General features: G+C 37.8%; 1 protein-coding gene across 4 annotated transcripts; it reads right to left on the bottom strand.

Moving 5' to 3' along the window:
* Window positions 1-1,197: 1,197 nt before the first annotated feature.
* ripk3 (receptor-interacting serine-threonine kinase 3) lies at window positions 1,198-17,498 on the bottom strand. 4 transcript variants are annotated; one of them, XM_038731519.1, is made up of 14 exons: window positions 17,351-17,498; window positions 16,562-16,648; window positions 15,367-15,530; window positions 15,122-15,290; window positions 14,229-14,384; window positions 12,026-12,174; window positions 9,594-9,643; window positions 6,392-6,553; window positions 6,000-6,082; window positions 5,820-5,883; window positions 4,849-4,913; window positions 3,537-3,588; window positions 3,220-3,404; window positions 1,198-2,983 (listed from the first exon to the last, which is right to left on the bottom strand). In XM_038731519.1, exons 3-14 carry the CDS (start codon window positions 15,522-15,524, stop codon window positions 2,753-2,755), a joined length of 1,524 nt encoding a protein of 507 aa, XP_038587447.1. In that variant the 5' UTR covers window positions 15,525-15,530; window positions 16,562-16,648; window positions 17,351-17,498; the 3' UTR covers window positions 1,198-2,752. The 4 variants fall into 4 exon arrangements, with proteins under 4 accessions (XP_038587447.1, XP_038587448.1, XP_038587450.1 ...); XM_038731520.1 differs by having other exon boundaries at window positions 16,562-16,644; window positions 17,351-17,497; XM_038731522.1 differs by lacking the exon at window positions 16,562-16,648 and having other exon boundaries at window positions 17,351-17,482.
* Between the last annotated feature and the right edge of the window lie 25 nt (window positions 17,499-17,523).

Genomic DNA, 17,523 nt, shown 5'->3' with positions numbered 1-17,523 from the left:
TGTTACAGTGCCCAAATATAGCAAACATATAACAAAAACCAAAAGGTGTAACCGCTGGCAGGGAGGATGAGAGAGAGACATCATCTTGAACGTGGAGCTTTTATCTCCTGTGGAGCACTGGGACCACTGCAACCAGCTCCTCAAACAGAAAACCACATATCCATTGCAATACTGACAAACATACACAGCCACACAGGAACGTCATACAGAAAATACTTAACAAAAATGAAAGCATTTTTTGTCAACAGTGTATGTAAAGTTATAAATATGAGACATTTGTTTTGTTTTTTTAATTAAAACTATACATTAACTAGTTTTCCTAAAAAACAGCTGTGTTTTCTTGTGGGAGCAAGTTTCCAGCTGAAAAGAAAAACGGGAGTGCCACCTACAGTTCATTAACAGAAAACCCAAGGAAAGTTTCCACCCAAACTGGCACACACACATGGCAGAGCACAAGCACCACATAGCACTAAACATACATTTTTTAAAAGGATTTTAGGGACTATTCTAAAGTTATTAAGATGGATCTTATATTTCATTTTATAAAATGTAAGGTTTATCTTTGAAATAATTATAAGCATTTCTATTTGTCCCCTTTGGGAAGTAAGTGTTTTCACTCTTTTATTTTTTCATACACACACACATGCTCACAAACCTACAGACATGTAAATGTTAATGTGAAAAGATGGTGGAAAGACACACATAAAGGGAGGAAGGATGATCTAGAGCTAAAAGAGGCCACACAGTAACCGAAATAGTTGATTTGATCCACTGACAGGAAGGTATTCAAGCTGTGAGTTGGCTGGCATCACATCTACAGTGCCCAATATGTCTGCCTGCATATCCTTGACCAAGGCACAGAACTCCGAAATGCTGCACTGCAGGCAATCCTACGACCTGACCTCTGTGATGAAATACATATGTGTGGGGGACGGTATGTATATGTTATTAGTACTCATATGGAAAAGGACAAAAAAGTCATTGCCTATTGTATATTGACAATAAAGTATATCTTAACTTATAAATACAAACCTATAGATGCCTATATTAATACTCTGGGGAACCTCTATTGTACCCAGAACGTTTTCAAGCCAAGGCCCTACAGACTGAGCTGCTACCGCCCAAATGAAACATGACTTTGGGAATTTAAAACTGGACCACAAAACATAACAAAAATGCAACATAACGCCAACAACATTTGAGTACAAACATTGAATTTATTAAGAATTCTGAAGCTTAGTAAATTGTACTTTTTAACTAATACAATAAATGTTCTTAATGTTACCCTTTCTGTAAATTTCCACTTAAGTACCTTCGGAATTAAGGATAAGTATTGGAGATGCTTTTATATTTCTTATAGTCAACAAATCATTTTAAAGACCAAAACAACAATAAATTGATTCTACTAACAAGTGTGATTGTGTATCTAATTTATCTTCTTCCTCTGCACTGAGCTCCATTGTTGTCCTCTGTAGTTTACTTTGTGTTTATCCCACATATTAGTTTAACATTTAGTCCTGTTTGAGTAACATTTGCTAAAAATTGTGTCCAGCAGTGTTAGGAAATGCCTGAGCCTTAAAAAAAGAGAGGGTAGGGAAGTCAGAAAGTACATGGTTGTTGGTCTTTTTGTGGGATTTGTTGACAATAACAAAAACATAGAATAACACCAGACTTATCCATTAAGATAAAGCCATTCTTTTCGCATAATGCAAAACAGTACGACATGAATATTGCATACACGTTCGTTCCAACACTTCATTGAAGCTACACCAGTCTTGTACTAAGTGAAGTATTCAAGATGCCAAAATTTTATGGTAGCACCATTACATCAACTGCAAAACTCTGGATCTCTTGTGCACAATTGCAAACACACACACATGTTAAAAAACATGTGTTTGACATTTTTAGAAAAAACACTAAAAACAAATGTACATTTCAAAGATCCTTTAAAAACATATCAAATGTATAAGGAAGTTCTTTGGGGCACTTTAAACACTTTTTTGGCTGCACTTAATGAGTTTGTAAAGATGTACCCACAAAAGTACGCATAGCTAGCCAAATAAATGCAGTAAGCACAAAAAATAAATATTTGTACTTTCCAAAAACAAGTATATACACAGTATATTTTGATGATTCAATTTAATTCAATATTTCTGTGCAAGAGAATGTAGCCAGTCATGATCAAAAATAATACCTGCAAATTTTGACTTTGAAAAGATATACCGAAGGGGGTATAGATTCCAGTATTAGAAAAATGCTTAAAGTATTAAGGACTTACTAAATTTCTGACACTTCATGTGTACCTGGTATTAAGACTATACAACATAATATATATAAAAACTATAAAGACATAAATAAGACATACATCAAGCTGTTTTGATTAATAATCTGCTGTAAAGGCGATTTCTGGCACCTGATGGCGAGCTGGCACTACAACTGTGTATATTTGTTGACCACAGTTGGTGAACCATATGACCAGACATGGCACATATTTAAACTGCTGACAGGGCAAAAGGGGTGGTGTGAGGAGAAGCTCATTGGCTTAAAATTTTCCAACAAAAGAAGCAAAATAAATATTGTTAAAAAAATACCAATACATGATTTTAAACACCTGCATGCTGCTTAACCAATATCTGAATCCTGTCCAGATTTGACAGATTTGTAACTGCATTTAAAAAAACAAAAATTATTTTTTTTAATGCAGTTACACCTTCATACAAAGAGCTTCTCTCAATGAGAAAACAATGAGAACTTAGCCAACTCCTCCCTTCTTGTCCTTGCTGCTTCCTGAATGTGGAAGCAGGAGGTTGACACTAGGTGGTGCTGTTGGGTGCCGTTTCCTGTCCAAGGGGTCTGTGGTGTAGAGATGCATGTTGTTGTTGTTGCCATGCTGAAATCCAACCACATTGCTAAGGTGGATGTTGACTCCACCTGCAGCAGGCGGAAGATGGCAGGTGGAAGTCTCTGGGCTGGAAAACTGACGCTGCGGATACAACAATAAGAGAGAGAGCAGCAATATATTTTTTAATGACAATGAATTCCATTCTGGGGAAAACAATATAGTAAATATGCTGTAAATATTTTGATGGGAAAAAAACCTACCTTTAATATAAAATATATACCATTTAGATTAGGAAATATACTTTATTTATGTATGCAGTAGGCTATTTGGAGGTCTAGATCTCTCTCATTGTGCTGATGAAAAGTAAAAAAACCCACTTGGTACGGTGGAAACAGGATTTTCTTTAAGTCTGGCTGAGAAGGTTTTGTTGTTCTTTCTGCAGGTAACCTTGAAGATTGTGAGGATTGAATGGGGTGAACAGAGGACACTTTCACTTCATGGTCTGTTGGTGAGCGCCTCGAGCCAACATAAGACATACTAGCTGGTTGAGGTGAAGGCGAATCTGAAAGGGAAGACATTTATCTGAAAATACTAAGCCATGATAGATGTAAATGATTGATCGATTTGTCTGATTTGGCATATCCCTTCTACTTTAGTGGTTTTTATGCAGCTTAAACAACTACTTCCTTTGTACCTTTGACTCTTGATTTGTCTCTTTGATTTTCAGTCCAACCATCAGCCATTTCCTGCAACAAAAGGAAGTAAAACTTGCACTGTAAAACAACATAAAGACAACAGCTAAATGCCGGTTTGTACACACATTTTACGTAGAAGACAAAAGAAACAAACTAGCTTACCATTTTCACATCACTTGAAATCGTTTCAAACTTTATAATTATAATAATTATAAGTAGAAGTTTAAACATATGTCTGATTAAAAAATCACTATCACTAGTTTTAATTTGCTTTTGTTTTGTCAGCCTGTACTGTTTTGCTTGTGAAAGAAGAATAGAAAACACAGAGGTAAAAAAGGAGAAACCAAAAAATGGTTGATAGCAATGATTCACAAGACATTTTGGGAAACCCTTTCTAATACGGGAAATACACTGTCTAGCTGAGAATAAGATAAGAAGGGGGAAGCAGCAAGTCTAGATGTGTCCGAAGGTAACAAAATTGGTCTGGCAAAACCTCCAAAGCTCAACAACTAGTTGTGAGAAAACAATCTCCTGTAAAACTATAAATTGTTGTTTTTACACTTTGGTTGTTGCATGGATTTAATAAGGGATTCGTTTAGAGGTTCTGGTAGACCAGACCCCCTCCTCCCCCCTATTTTTTCCCCAGCCTTTATGCTAAGCTAAGATAACTGGCTGATGGCTCCAGCTACATATTCAGCGATATGAGTGGTATCAATCTTCTCATCTAACTCTCAGCAAGAAAGTGGAAATTTTCCAAATGTTGAACTATGTGTGAGGGCTCTGGGAGTTATTAAATTCACGTAAATGGAGGTGTAAACTGTCTGAGTAAGTATACACAAAAGACTGAACAGTGAATTTTGTAATTTTTTTCTATATGAGAATGTTATTTAAAATAAAAATGTCTGGATCAATAAATGTCATGTAACTCATAAACGTGATTATAATCATGTTACATTCTATCACTGCATGCCCAACCTTGATCCAAACTTTATGCACTTCATCTAGATTTTTGCCTTTACTGCGTCTTGTGAAAATTCCTGTGATGCATGTAATATTTCCCCACATCGGTAGAAAAGCATGTGCAGTGCAGAAACACCACAGTATTGACCAATTTGAGTCAAAGAAAAAAAAAAAAAAGACCACACTGTCAGTTCATTGGGTTAAAAGTAGAACAATTTCATCAGAGCTGTGCTAGAAAGAGACTGAATTATGAAGTTAGTGTTTCCTGAGTGTTAAAGACAAGAAGGAAATGTTTCTTTATTAGAGTCTTGGCAGGATGCAGCAACAGTCTCAATTTTGTCTGTACCTCACCTGAACTGGGGGGCGCCCTGTCGGCACGTTGTCACAAACATCTGTTACTCCAACTTTGGTATTCACTGCAAAAAAAATGTCAAAGTGAAAACTAGTGCAGTAAGTTTACATTTACAGCAACAAAGCAATTTCTCTTCTGGCTATATGTAATGCACTTTGACAGATAAGATTTTTATGGTTTTAATCTTGATTTTATTATCTATTGCTCATTAATTATCTAGCTTTATATTATAAAGTACCTTTGTATCTATTTTTGTATCTTTGTGTCTGTAAAGCACTTTGATTAACTGTAGTGTATGGAAGGTGCTATATAAATAAATTTGCCTTGCCTTGCCTACTGGCACAATCAAACTTAGTCAAATTCTTGTTAGTCGTGAAGACTGCAAGTGCTTTGGTCCCATTTTCCTCAGTTTAGCACAAAATACATTAGGCTGCAAACTCAAAATATCACACACAACTCAAAAAGAGTCAAAGAAATAGTTTGATTTTTTGGGAAAAATGTGTATTTGCTTTATCGCCAAGAGGTAGGCGGAAAGACTGACATCACTCTCTATTTTCCCAGTCTTTATGCAAAGCTACAACAAGTGTGTGCCGGACTGGTTGCAGCTTCATATTGAACAAATGGCTATGGGAGTGGTATTGATCATCTCATCTAACAAGAAAGTGATTAATTTCTTATATTATTCATGGTTAGCTTAGCTAGCATAAATACTCACAGTAAGGGAGTAAAAGCAAGAGCAACAGCTAACCTGGCTCCTCCAAATAATGCTCCCAGTTGTTTGACCTATTTCCAGTTTTTCTGCTAAGTTTACTGGCTGCTGGCTGTAGCCTCAGAGTTAGCGTATAGATGTGGTATCTATTATTTTATTTAACTTTCTTGCACTTTCTGGCATGAGAGCAAATAAGCATGCTGAAGAAATATAAAAATATAATATAAAAATAGAGGAGGAAAAGTAAATATAAAAACAGACCTGAAGCCTGATTGAAATTAATTGTCTCAACCTGCTCTCTTATTCTTTCTTCTTCCTTTTGGTCCTGGAAAGAGGAAGAGAAAGAGAGAGTCGGGCAGTAACTTAAAATTATAAAAATAGTAATGCTGCATCATGTCAAATTTTTACACAATCTCATCATGACTCAGATTTGTTCCTTACCAATCTCTTAAGCACTTGATGGACAGCATCAACAATTGCATGTTTGTGCATCTTATACAGTTCTTCTGTCACAGTTGTACACTCTGCGAACAACATATAGTAAAGATGTCACATTTGGGCAAATTATTAAAACGTAAAACTTTATGTTTCAATCCAGAGTTTTAGCTAGACTGGTTTCAGACCTCTGAATTGCCATCCAGTTATCTGATTTGTTCAGAGATTCAAATAGTGACACTCATGTTAAAACTGTGAAACAAAATGGTATAATCAGTCTGATTATCAGGCTAAGATTTAGCATCAGCCCATTATTATCAAGGTATTCTAATCTAGGTTTATCCACTCCTCAAGCTCCAGCATGGTGATTTTAATGGTAAATGAAGGCGTTTTCTCACCAAGGGAGGAAGGCCTTTGGTCGGGTTTGTCTTCCCAGCATTTTTCCATGAGCTCCATCAGTCCTATTAACCCAGTTCTTCCCGCACACTGGCCCCTGATCTCATCCAGCGATGGACGGTCTCCCTGTGGGATGCGAAACCGCACTATACTGGACATCGCATCTACAGTGGAGGAAGGATAAAAAGAGGCATCAGAGTGGCCCTGAGGTTAGACAGCTAGTCTGTGACTGTGTCCTGTTAAAAATGAACCCACAAATAAATAAATAAAAGGTCCGGACCAGGGGCGTAGACAGTGCAGACAGTGCAGCCACACAGGGGCCCATCGTATACAGAGGCCCGTGACGGGAGGGGGCACGTCAGGTTACAGGCTCTAAACAGTTACATGGTAAAAGTATTTTACAGATCATCAAGGTTCCCATGTGACTTAAAACAATGATGGTTTCAACGAGATCAAGTGGTATATATACCCTCAAATGTGCACATCCACCTTTGCCGTGGTGTCAGTCAGTAGTTTTACCCTCAAAAAAGTCTGTAGCAAGCAAGTGGGAAGCTTCCGGTCTGAGACATGAATCCAATGCGGAGGTCCCTTAACCCTGTATTCTGTTGAACGGCCAGCAGGGGGCGATCTTCTGATTGCTAAAAGAAGTCCGGTTCCATTAGAAATAATAGTAAAATGACCCTACTTCTCACCTGATTTATTACCTCAGTAAACATTTTCTTAATAAGTTTATGGTCTCAATCGCTAGTTTCAAGTCTTCTTCAATACAACATGATGTTCGTTTAGTAGATTATTTTAGTCATTACCATGGCAACCTGTCAATCAGGCTAGAGCAGGGGTTCTTAACCTTTCTGGCAGTCCGACCCCTTTTTGAGGTTGAAAATATTTCACAAGGGAGAGATGGGTCCTCAGTTGTGCTGACGGAAGTGTACAGTTACTTGGATTGTCCGGAGAGTCAACAAACTGTCCCTGACTCATCCCAAAAATAAGCCTTAAACCGACCATCATTAAGAAGAAGCCCCTGGACCAACTGGTAGGCTACTACCAGCGGTGTCTCCTCTTTCTGAGGGTCTCATGTGCCCACATAGATCTCTCTTTCCCTGTCTCCAGCGTGTTTGTACACCTCTCACCCTCAAACAATGCCAGAGCAGGCACCCTCCATTTGTCTATTTTTTTTAAAGCAGATGCTTTTAGCAACAAAAGACACAGACCTGTGAGATGTTTCTGATATGACCGTTATTACTTAGCAGCAAACCAAAAGTTACAGATCGCTGGCGCTATAATCTATATATCATATAATCTTTGATTACAGCTGATTCAGTGGTTGCCTAGCAACATGATAAAAACCGCAGCGCTTTGCTATTTTCTAAATTTAACCAAAAAAAGGCATTGCTGTGCGTCTCGCGTTTTCGAACCTGCAAAGCGCTTTCTGTCTGATCAGGGCCTGATTCTTCTTTGACGTTAGCGGTTGGCATTACAGCCACCTAATGGATTAAACATTAAATATTTACACCCAAAGTGATTCCATTCACAACTATAGTCCGTCTAGTTATTTTTAAGTTGTTTTTTTTTTCTATTTTTGTGTCTGTGTAGCATTTTCGCGATGCCCCTGACCCCCAGGGGGATCCCGACCCCCAGATTAAGAACCACTGGGCTAGAGTGACGCGTAACCACGGCACTGTGTAAATTTAACCAGCGCCATTGAAAAAGCTTATTAGGAGTTGGCTGTTCACTTTCCCTGGTGAGTACATTAAGTTTTAAGACTCTTGTTCGCTAGACAAAATTGTCAGCCCTGTTAAAATGAAAACAGATGCACTTAGCTAAGCAAGCTAGCTAGTTGACATCATGATGACAACATACACTTCTTATATACAGTCTATGGTAGGAAGTAAAGAAGCCTATAAAAAATATATAGTCCACAGATTCAACAGAATGAATTTTGTCGTATTTTCTTTTGTATTCGTGTCACATAGCCTACATTATGCAATGATGATTGCTGGGTAATGTATGTAGCCTATACTGTATGCCAATATTAAGTTTCTATTTGATCACGTGACAAGACAACTGCTAGGTGAAACAAAAATCTGACAAGCAGACTAGCAGAACACACCTGCAAGCTAGCAGTCATGCCATTCCTACATAAAAATTGTTTCAAGAAAAGACAGGAGATAAAAGAACAGGAGGAGAGGGTCGCAAAGCTCCCAAATTAGATTTTTTTGGAGTGGATGTTATCATTTCAGGGACAGGTCACAAGAAACTTATTTTAGGAGTTTTAAGTAGGTTTGCCATTGTTGTTAAACTGTGCAATATGAGGAAGGCACACATATTTGCCAATACAAGGTTCCCTTCTAGACACAAATGCTGTGTGTGTGTGTGTGTGTGTGTGTGTGTGTGTGTGTGTGTGTGGTGTCAATCCACAGACCATGTTCAACCAACTCTGCAGTTCATCTCAGCTCTAAATCATCATTCACCAGTTGCTATTTTACACCCCGTCTCATTGCAGACTCACTGCCTAATCAACACCATTTCAAGCAGCGGGCAGTTGTTTTTAGCAAAAAAGCTTTGATAAACCCCTACCTGCCCAGCACCAAACAGCAGACAGACAAAGTTACCAACTAGCTAGCAAACATTGTGAAGCATTTAGAAGAAGACATACAAACTTTATAAGGTGATAATGTTATTTACTTTATTAATTTACTTATTTATTAATTACTGTGTGGCTGTGTAGAATTTAATATTATCACTAGGTGCCCACCCTCCTCTCCCTCAAATTAATGGGCTGGAAGAAACACATAGGGTGCACCACTTTTTACTGGCATTGTCTCATTTTTCTATGGTACTTTTAAAATCCTCTAACTAGTCACTTTAAGGTAAGAGGACTATTATTTTGTTTATTCCCCACCCAGTCCTTAAAGTGTTAAAAGTAAAAGTACTCCAAGTAGAAAAAAGGGTTCTGTGACTGTGATATTATTATATATTATATCATTAGATTTCTATGACTTGTGCATGTAAAAGCAAGATTTTGCTGTTATAGTTGTTTAGGAAAATACACCAGTACCTTAAATTTACAAAACAAGACAACAAGACTGTTACTCAAATAAAAACGACAAGGGCAAAGATAGTGAGAGAGTGAGGCCAAGAAAGGCAAGGTGTGAAAAGACAAAAAGGAAGGGAACAAAAAGACAAAATAGTCATAATACTTACTTGCATATGGTTGTTTCCCTGTGACTATGGACCATAAGAGTATACCATAACTGAAAGGGAGACAGAAAGAGTTACATGCCAGGATTGCTAATAATATATATCTTGTATATCTTGTATATCTTGCGTTTGTTGTTGTCAAATATTAACAGTTGTTATAATCACTTACAAACATTCATTAGGCGCTATAGCAAAGTTCATAACGTATTATGACCTTTTGATTTAATGTTTTATAACTATATTAATACCAGTTTATATCAATGTGCGGCAAGAATCTCCGACCATGTTCCATAACACATTATAACCACCGACTCTGCCTCGTTATAAATACACTTACTAGTGTACTAGTCACCATTTACAATTAGTGATATAAAATGGAATAATAGGTTATAGTAATGTTTAAAGTTATATAGCATGTCTTTGTTTGCTTTAAGTAAAGTGTTAAAATATCTATCCCTGTATAATATATTACAGGTGGACATAATACCATATGAACTAATTATAAGACCTTATAACACATCATTGTTTGCTTTAAATAAAGTCACACACATTTTGCGCAGGAAAACAACTTTTATTTATGTTTCTTCACTTTATGAACAATCTGTGAAATTCAATACCTTTTTAAGACCTTTTCAAGACTTTTTCAACATATTTTAAGACTGCCGCACCACTTTGAGCTGTAACCAATTAAATCAGCCACACACCTTTAAGAGGGACATTTTTGAGGTTTTAAAACAAATTTAAGTATATTTATAACATATTTATTGCCTATATGTCATCAGGTTGTAACGCCACCTAAATATTGAGGCATCCAACAACTTTCTCAGTTGCCTATAACAGCCTGTATGGGCCAACAGTTGATCAGACTGGTCAGATTTCCTGTGAAAAGCAACTGCCTTACATAAGCTATGACATTTATGAACGCAATATTACAGCAAATCATGTGAAACACAGTGTGATTTTGTGTTTTAGCTGGTTTAAACTAGATAATATGTGTGATATCTTTTAGCATCCACTGGATCAATACAACAAAATTCAAAAAGGCCAGGAGGGAACAAAGATGAAGAGAATAAACTGAGTGATAACGTAAGTAGTGTTGGCGGTGTAGCACAGGCACAACCTGGAGGAGGAACTAGTCTTAATGACTGTATTAGTATAACATTAAATTGAAAGTATATTGTTAATTTAATAGTAATCTGTAAGTTTGGTATTAATATATTCATTATGTCACTAAATTCAATATAATTTCATATAATAGTATACCTTACCACTAGTATAATGTTAATTCAAATTACAGCTGTTTCAGTTTGGGGTTGGTTTTTATTCATTAACTTTGTGCAAGAAAAATGCTCTAGGCTACATGATAGTCTCCAACCTTGATTTTGGGCAGGCTACTAACTCGTCAATAATCATAACTGTTTATGCAGAACACTGAGTTCAACATTTTTCAAGTTTGTTGCAGCACATCAAGCTTTTTTTTAAATCCCTCTCCATCCAGGCTGTCATTGATTTGTTCACAAATAGTGACACTGACGAGAGCATCGGCTTTATGAAAAGTTGAATGTGTTTCAATAAAAGGCACCGATTTAGGTAAATAGCCGGCAAACGTTAGCCAAACCCACACGCTCCTTGGATTTTCCCTGTTGTCTTCTGTCTTACCGATTCCGCTGCTGTCGGCGCATCTCGTTCTTGTTTTTCAGGCTTTTAAAAGTGGCCACAGAGCGACCGGCCAACCGGGTTAATCCCGTTTCTCCTGATCGCTACTCCGACTATGTTTTGGACGATTAACATTGTGGGTTCGGCGGGGTGGGAAATTACGGTCGGTTGTAGCCTACTCGTAAATCATTTTCCGGTTCGCACGGATTATTTTTTGGAGCGTTTAAGAGTGAAATAGGCGCTCGGTAGATCCCTGCGCCTAACGTTACAGAAACGAATCACAGTCACTATACTCACTGCCTGTCTAGTATTTTTGGCTATGCATTATAAATAAATACGTTCACCTACACTTTTAGCAAACCAAACCTTTGGACAAACAGGATTTTCACATTGAAAAAAATATCTTCAAATTTTAACACCTTGTTTAATGGCGATTAAGACTCTTTAATACTTTTTAATGACCTTAATTTTCTCAAAATGTATTTATTACCCATTAAGACTTTTTAAGAGCCGACAGACACCCTGTGTAGGGATTTTGAACATTTTGCAATTTAGCACAAAAACACAACATAATTACATCAAGGAAACTCAGGGTGGTGAAGCGCTTTACAGGGCAGATAAGATACAGACTTAACGGACACACTGTGACCTACACTGCACATGTTCTGCCAGCCTATTTGTATTTTCGCTTTAAGGAAGTAAAGGAAGTACAGCTACCTGTTTTCCCTAGGAAGTACATAAAACACTTTTATCCAAGAGTTGTTTCAGTGTTCTCATACCTGTAAACATCAGAGGCTCGGGTGGGTGTGTAAGATAGGTTAAATGCCTCTGGTGGCATATAGCTGATCGTCCCCCCTTCCCCTTCGCTGTCCTTCTTGGAAGCCCGAGTGACGCTGTGGTAAAACCGGGCAAGGCCAAAATCTGTAAGCTGGAGAGAAGGGGGAATAGAGAAAACAATTAACACGCAGAGAAAGGAGGAAGGAGGGGGATAAAGGTCAATGATGGCACAAAAATGGCAGTTTGTTTCGACAACAAAAATATTTTACAAAGATCTTTCAGTCTTCCACAGGGCGACCATAAAAATATGCTGTTGGGGGTAATTGTGCGCACAGAAGTACAGTGTTAAATGTCGATTTTTGTCAGCTAACACATTCAGGTGGTTGATTGTGTAATGTCTGTTTATTGGCTGTGAACCCTTGGCTGTGTCCGGGCTGTGTTGCACCTGGAGGGGATCCCAGTACAGGACACAAATCAGGGAAACAGCCAGTCCATCGAACAGGGGAGACAGATTTACAGATAATTACTCATTTACATTCACAATTGCAGGGAAATTAGAGTTTCTGGTCAGCTTTAGTTGTGTGTGGAAAGAGAGCCTGAGCACCCAAGGAAACCCACCCATCCAAAAGACTGAACTGAAACTGAAGCATGTGACCCAATTCAGAGGAAATGTGTCCATCAACTCAAATGTGAGGATTTGCCGCTTTCTTTGTCTTTTCTGATAGTAGACATTTTAATACTTTCATACTGTGATGGACATTTTTCACTAAAGATTTTATTGACCAAACTTTTTACTGATTAATTGAGAAAACAGTCAGCAGATTAATAGATTATGAAAATGATGGTTAGTTGTATCTTTGTAAGTATAAAACCATGGCCAAAATTCTGACCCACACTAAACCATTCGGCACCAGCAGGATTGAGGTTACATTGGTAATGTAATAGGTTACCCCATTTAAAATGTAATAGTAAGGCAACTTTTTCAATTACTTTTTGTTAAAGTAATGTAACTTATAACATTAAATTACATTTTAATTACTTGTTTCCAACTGTTAACCATTTTCAAAAGACAGCTTGAGAGGCTACTTAAGTGGCAGACGGGTGGTGCTGAAAATTGAACAAGAAAACATGAAAACCAATCAAAAGCATCAGAAAATCATCAAAATTTCCTAAACAGCTGGAAATGCCAAAGGAAGACATCGTGAACATGAAAAACATGCAAAGCAGATGTTTAACACGTAGCTTTTCACAGAAATATTCAGATGTAACCCCCAATGTAACCATGAACATTTTCATAAGTAACTGTAATTGTTTTCCTCATAACTGCAATGGATTACAGTTACATTTATTTTGTAATTAAATTACGTAACTAAATGACATGTAACTAGTTAATCACGCTGTGCAGACAAACATTGTTCAATCCCACAAGACTTTATTTAAAATTGTGGTTGAGACACCAAATGTGTATTTTATTGCAGAGTGGAAATGTGCATGTGGCAATAAGGGCATTACAACTGGCCAATCTTGTTTTTCAGTCTTTTTATTAGGAAAGGCGTGAGAAATTAAGCACAGGATGATTCTTCCATTTTGTGGAATAGTTCAACCATAAACAGTCTCAGGTGTGTCACTCAGTGTAAACATCATCAAGAAGAGTGGTAAGTGGTGTTGCAAAAATTAAGATCATAACTTTTCATTGGAAATAATGTGAAATGTTTGACTTTTCCTATGACATTGAAAAAAACATTTCCAGCTCACAGCAAACTCATGTATGCACATAGGAACCTACAAACTCATGCACACATGTGAATGAATTTATTATAATGAACAAGATTGTCTTATTTAGGCAAAAAGCAGTTTTACTTCTCTTATTAATGCTTCATCATAATGGGATAATCATGTGTGCCACGTGCTTACTTGTCAAGGCCTGCAGTTTTGCTCTGTTGTAAAAAAGTAAATACCCTTTCACTACCTATTTTATCAAACATCATTTCTGCTTATTATCAAGTTACAACATTTAGGGGGGAAACCCATGTCTCTGTGTTTTAGGCTTGCATAACTTTCCGCCTCCATTTAGTCTCAATAAAGACTGAGGGGAGCTGCTACTGTACACCAATATATCCATATTCTGTATGCTAATGAGTGCAAACTAGTATAAGAAGATAATTTAAGCATGCAGCAGGATGAGGCTGAAAGCCCTGGACTCACCTTGGCATTGAGATAGGAGTCCAGCAGCACGTTGCTGGGCTTCAGGTCCAGGTGGAGCAGTGCAGGGGACATACTGTGGAGGAAGTTTATCCCCAAAGCCACTTGGTGAGCCAGTCGCACGACTAGCGGCCAGGGAATAGCTACATCTAAGGTGTCCTGTTAAGAGTAATGTAATGTAATGTAATGTTATTGAAAGAATGCGGCTAAAGCTGGCAGTTCCCAGGAAAGAAAGTCAGCATCCTCACCAGTTGATGATCCATTAGAAGACGTGGAAATAAAGCAACCGTATTGTTAGTATATTGCAGAGTTAAGCATTGTCCCTAGTGTTATAACACAATATTATATTGCATAGTTTTGTAGTTTTAGTTGTATAGTTGAAGTTTGAATATAGAATTAGGTCAAAAGAAATAGGGTACATCACAAATATTGAATAGCAAGGAAAGAATAAAGCAGGCAGGTAAGTAAGCAGGAAGGCGGATAAATACAGTAGGCTACTTGCTGTGGAGTGTAACTAAGTACATTTAACTAAGTACAATTTTGAGAATTCCCCTTTTTTTAGTCCGTAGTTACCAATTATTTTGCAGATTATGATTTTGCATATAAATCACATGATCAGTTTATAAAGTATGATACAATACAACAATGTATACTGTAGTAAAAAGAATGCTCCCCCTGTGATAATAACATGGCGCTTATCTGTCAATGCGCCAGTAATAATATTCCAAATGCATACAAAGGGGTTACATGTACTCACCCAGCAAGTACTTTTAATAAATACATTTTGCTAATGATACCATAGTTCTTATACTTAAGTAAATATTTGACTGCAAGACTTTTACTTGTAAAAGGGAGTTTTATTGCTACTTCTGAGTGCTTCTTCCACCCCTGGTTACCTGTAGGGAGGCCAGTGATCCTCTCTCCATGACCTCCATGACCAGACCGAGTTGCGTTGACGTGACAGACGAGGGCAGCCGACCTTTGAAAACCCCGAGGACCTGAATAACGTACGGGCTGCTTCCTTGACGCATCATGTCGATCTCATGCAGCAAAGACTTACTGGTCCTGTGTGTGTTTGCATTATCAGTCATTCATTACTTCTTTTCATTGCAGTAAACAGAAACTGTTTGTAACCACTTACCCGTCGTCGTAATGAAGCAGTTTAATGGCCACATCGCAGCACCACTGACGATGCCTGGCTTTGTAGATTTGTCCAAAACCCCCAGAGCCAATCACCTTCCAGCCCTCCAGGCAGGAGTCTGCAATCAATGCTGGAGCTGGACAGCTGGACAGTGCCATAGTTCACTGGAGGAGGAAATTATTCACGTCAATTAAACTCTGACAGACCCGAAGAGTTTGTATTAACGGGTTGCTGTTTGCTCAGTGTTCCGTCTGGCAATGTGGGGTTTAGTTTAGTTTAGTGTTTTGTTTTTTGCCACTAGTGGGCAGTGGAATGAAGCTGTAAACACATAGGCCTTACAACCATGATATAGCATCAACTTTCAATTGGACACTGTGAGCTTGTTTTCAAACAGTGGCTCATTTACACATCAAACAGTCATGGAAAGCGTAACATTAATTTGGAGACATGTTTGTGTCCGACTGCCCAATGTAACCCTAACCCTGGCAGAAATATCTGTCTCTTTATCTGCCAAATGCTTTGCTATGTTCACCAGCTAGTTGTTAACCGTCTCTAACTGACGTTTGGTGTTGTTTTCTTGCTGCTTTCCCGAAATACACTAATAAAAACAAAGAGCAGTGTGAGTGAACCCAAACAGTAAAGTTGTGGGCCAAAAAAACAAAAGTTAAAGACGCTATAAATCTCCATATAGCTGAGGCGAACAGCAGGGTTGACTGATAATTCTCACGACACTCATTACACATATGATTTGAGCCTTTATGACCTTTAGCATTTATAAAATTCAGGCTATGGCCCTGTCAGTGTATCATTGCACATGTTGTTGTGACGGTTAACTTAACTTTTCTTTGTGATTGGGTTATTGGAATAAAAACTGAACTGAAATACTGATTTAGGTACACTCATTAGGCATGTTAAATACAGACTATACTTTTAATCCTGAATGCAAAAATGAAATTGAGAGATCAGCTTTAAAATCTCACAGTACCGTATCAATACAAATGTATCTATGTCGGTTTTGGTTTTGTATCAGATCATGTACCTTGTATCGAGACACGTGTGTATTATCCGGAGCTGTAACTAAACTTATTTCTTTTGGTTTATAAAATGACCAGGTAGTGACAGTGAAAGTAAATGCCCATTTTCCAGATGCTTTTCTAATGTCTTCAAGTTGCATGTTTTGTGAGAAAATACTTACCTTTGGGAATCTTTGCCTTTTCTCTTGAAAGTTTAAAAACCCTTTCTTCAGCTCAACTCCCCGTCCTAGATGTCATACGCTTTCTGTCTGGTCAATCAGGAAGTAAATCAAATACTGTTAGCGGTAGCAGGGTTTTCCAGGGTGATAAATATAATATCTTTCATGTCTTCTCTGAATTTTTAACTCATCAAAGAAAAGGACTAAACGTCACGTCAGGTTGCCTAAGATCCATTTGTGTTAAATGTGCGATGGTTTGATATTTCACACGGCGGCACATGAATTTTACAAGCACACAAGTCACACCTAGGCCTACACCTACACACAGGAAACCACATTGTTATTTAGGCTACCTAAAGAGGCCAGGGGGCAGACAAAACGAAAGGAACACCTGTGAAATTTAATAATGCAACAGTCCAGCCGTTTTTATTACCTGTGAATCTTATAGTGTTAGATTTTTATTGAGAATATGTTAATTTAACTCGCTGGTACTTTGTGTTGTTGTTTGCATTATATTAAAAGGTAGCCTACAGGCTACCTGCTATTTCCTCCACCCCCCAAATATAATCTATACTTCCCCCCTTTATAGTTTGAAAGATCTAATAGAAAGTTCTAAACCTACAAAAGTTAAAGCATATGAGTTTAACACAACAAACATAATACTATCAAAAGATAACAAAAGCTAAAAGGTAGAAACCACTACAAAACATGACCATTTCACTTTCAAATCGGTACCTCAGACACTTAAAACACAATATCAAGGTGATTTTTCAATAAGGGGAAACCACTCACCGTCGGGGATATAGCCTACTGTCCTTCCTCATCATTCAACCGTACCGACGGATGTAAGCGAGTGTAAAAATCCTCCTGCTCATTCAGTGACTTTCTACTCGCGCCAGTAGCTCTTGTTCCACCTTACCAGGCGAAAGCAGAAGTGAAACAGCTCATCCCATACATCTCTATTT

The sequence above is a fragment of the Micropterus salmoides genome, unplaced genomic scaffold (assembly GCF_014851395.1).
Source record: "Micropterus salmoides isolate LMB-PRFRI ecotype aquatic unplaced genomic scaffold, ASM1485139v1 Ms_hic_scaffold_2, whole genome shotgun sequence".
Lineage (NCBI taxonomy): Eukaryota > Metazoa > Chordata > Actinopteri > Centrarchiformes > Centrarchidae > Micropterus > Micropterus salmoides.
The sequence above is the reverse complement of the archived record's forward strand: the minus strand, read 5'-3'. Positions and strand labels throughout refer to the sequence as shown.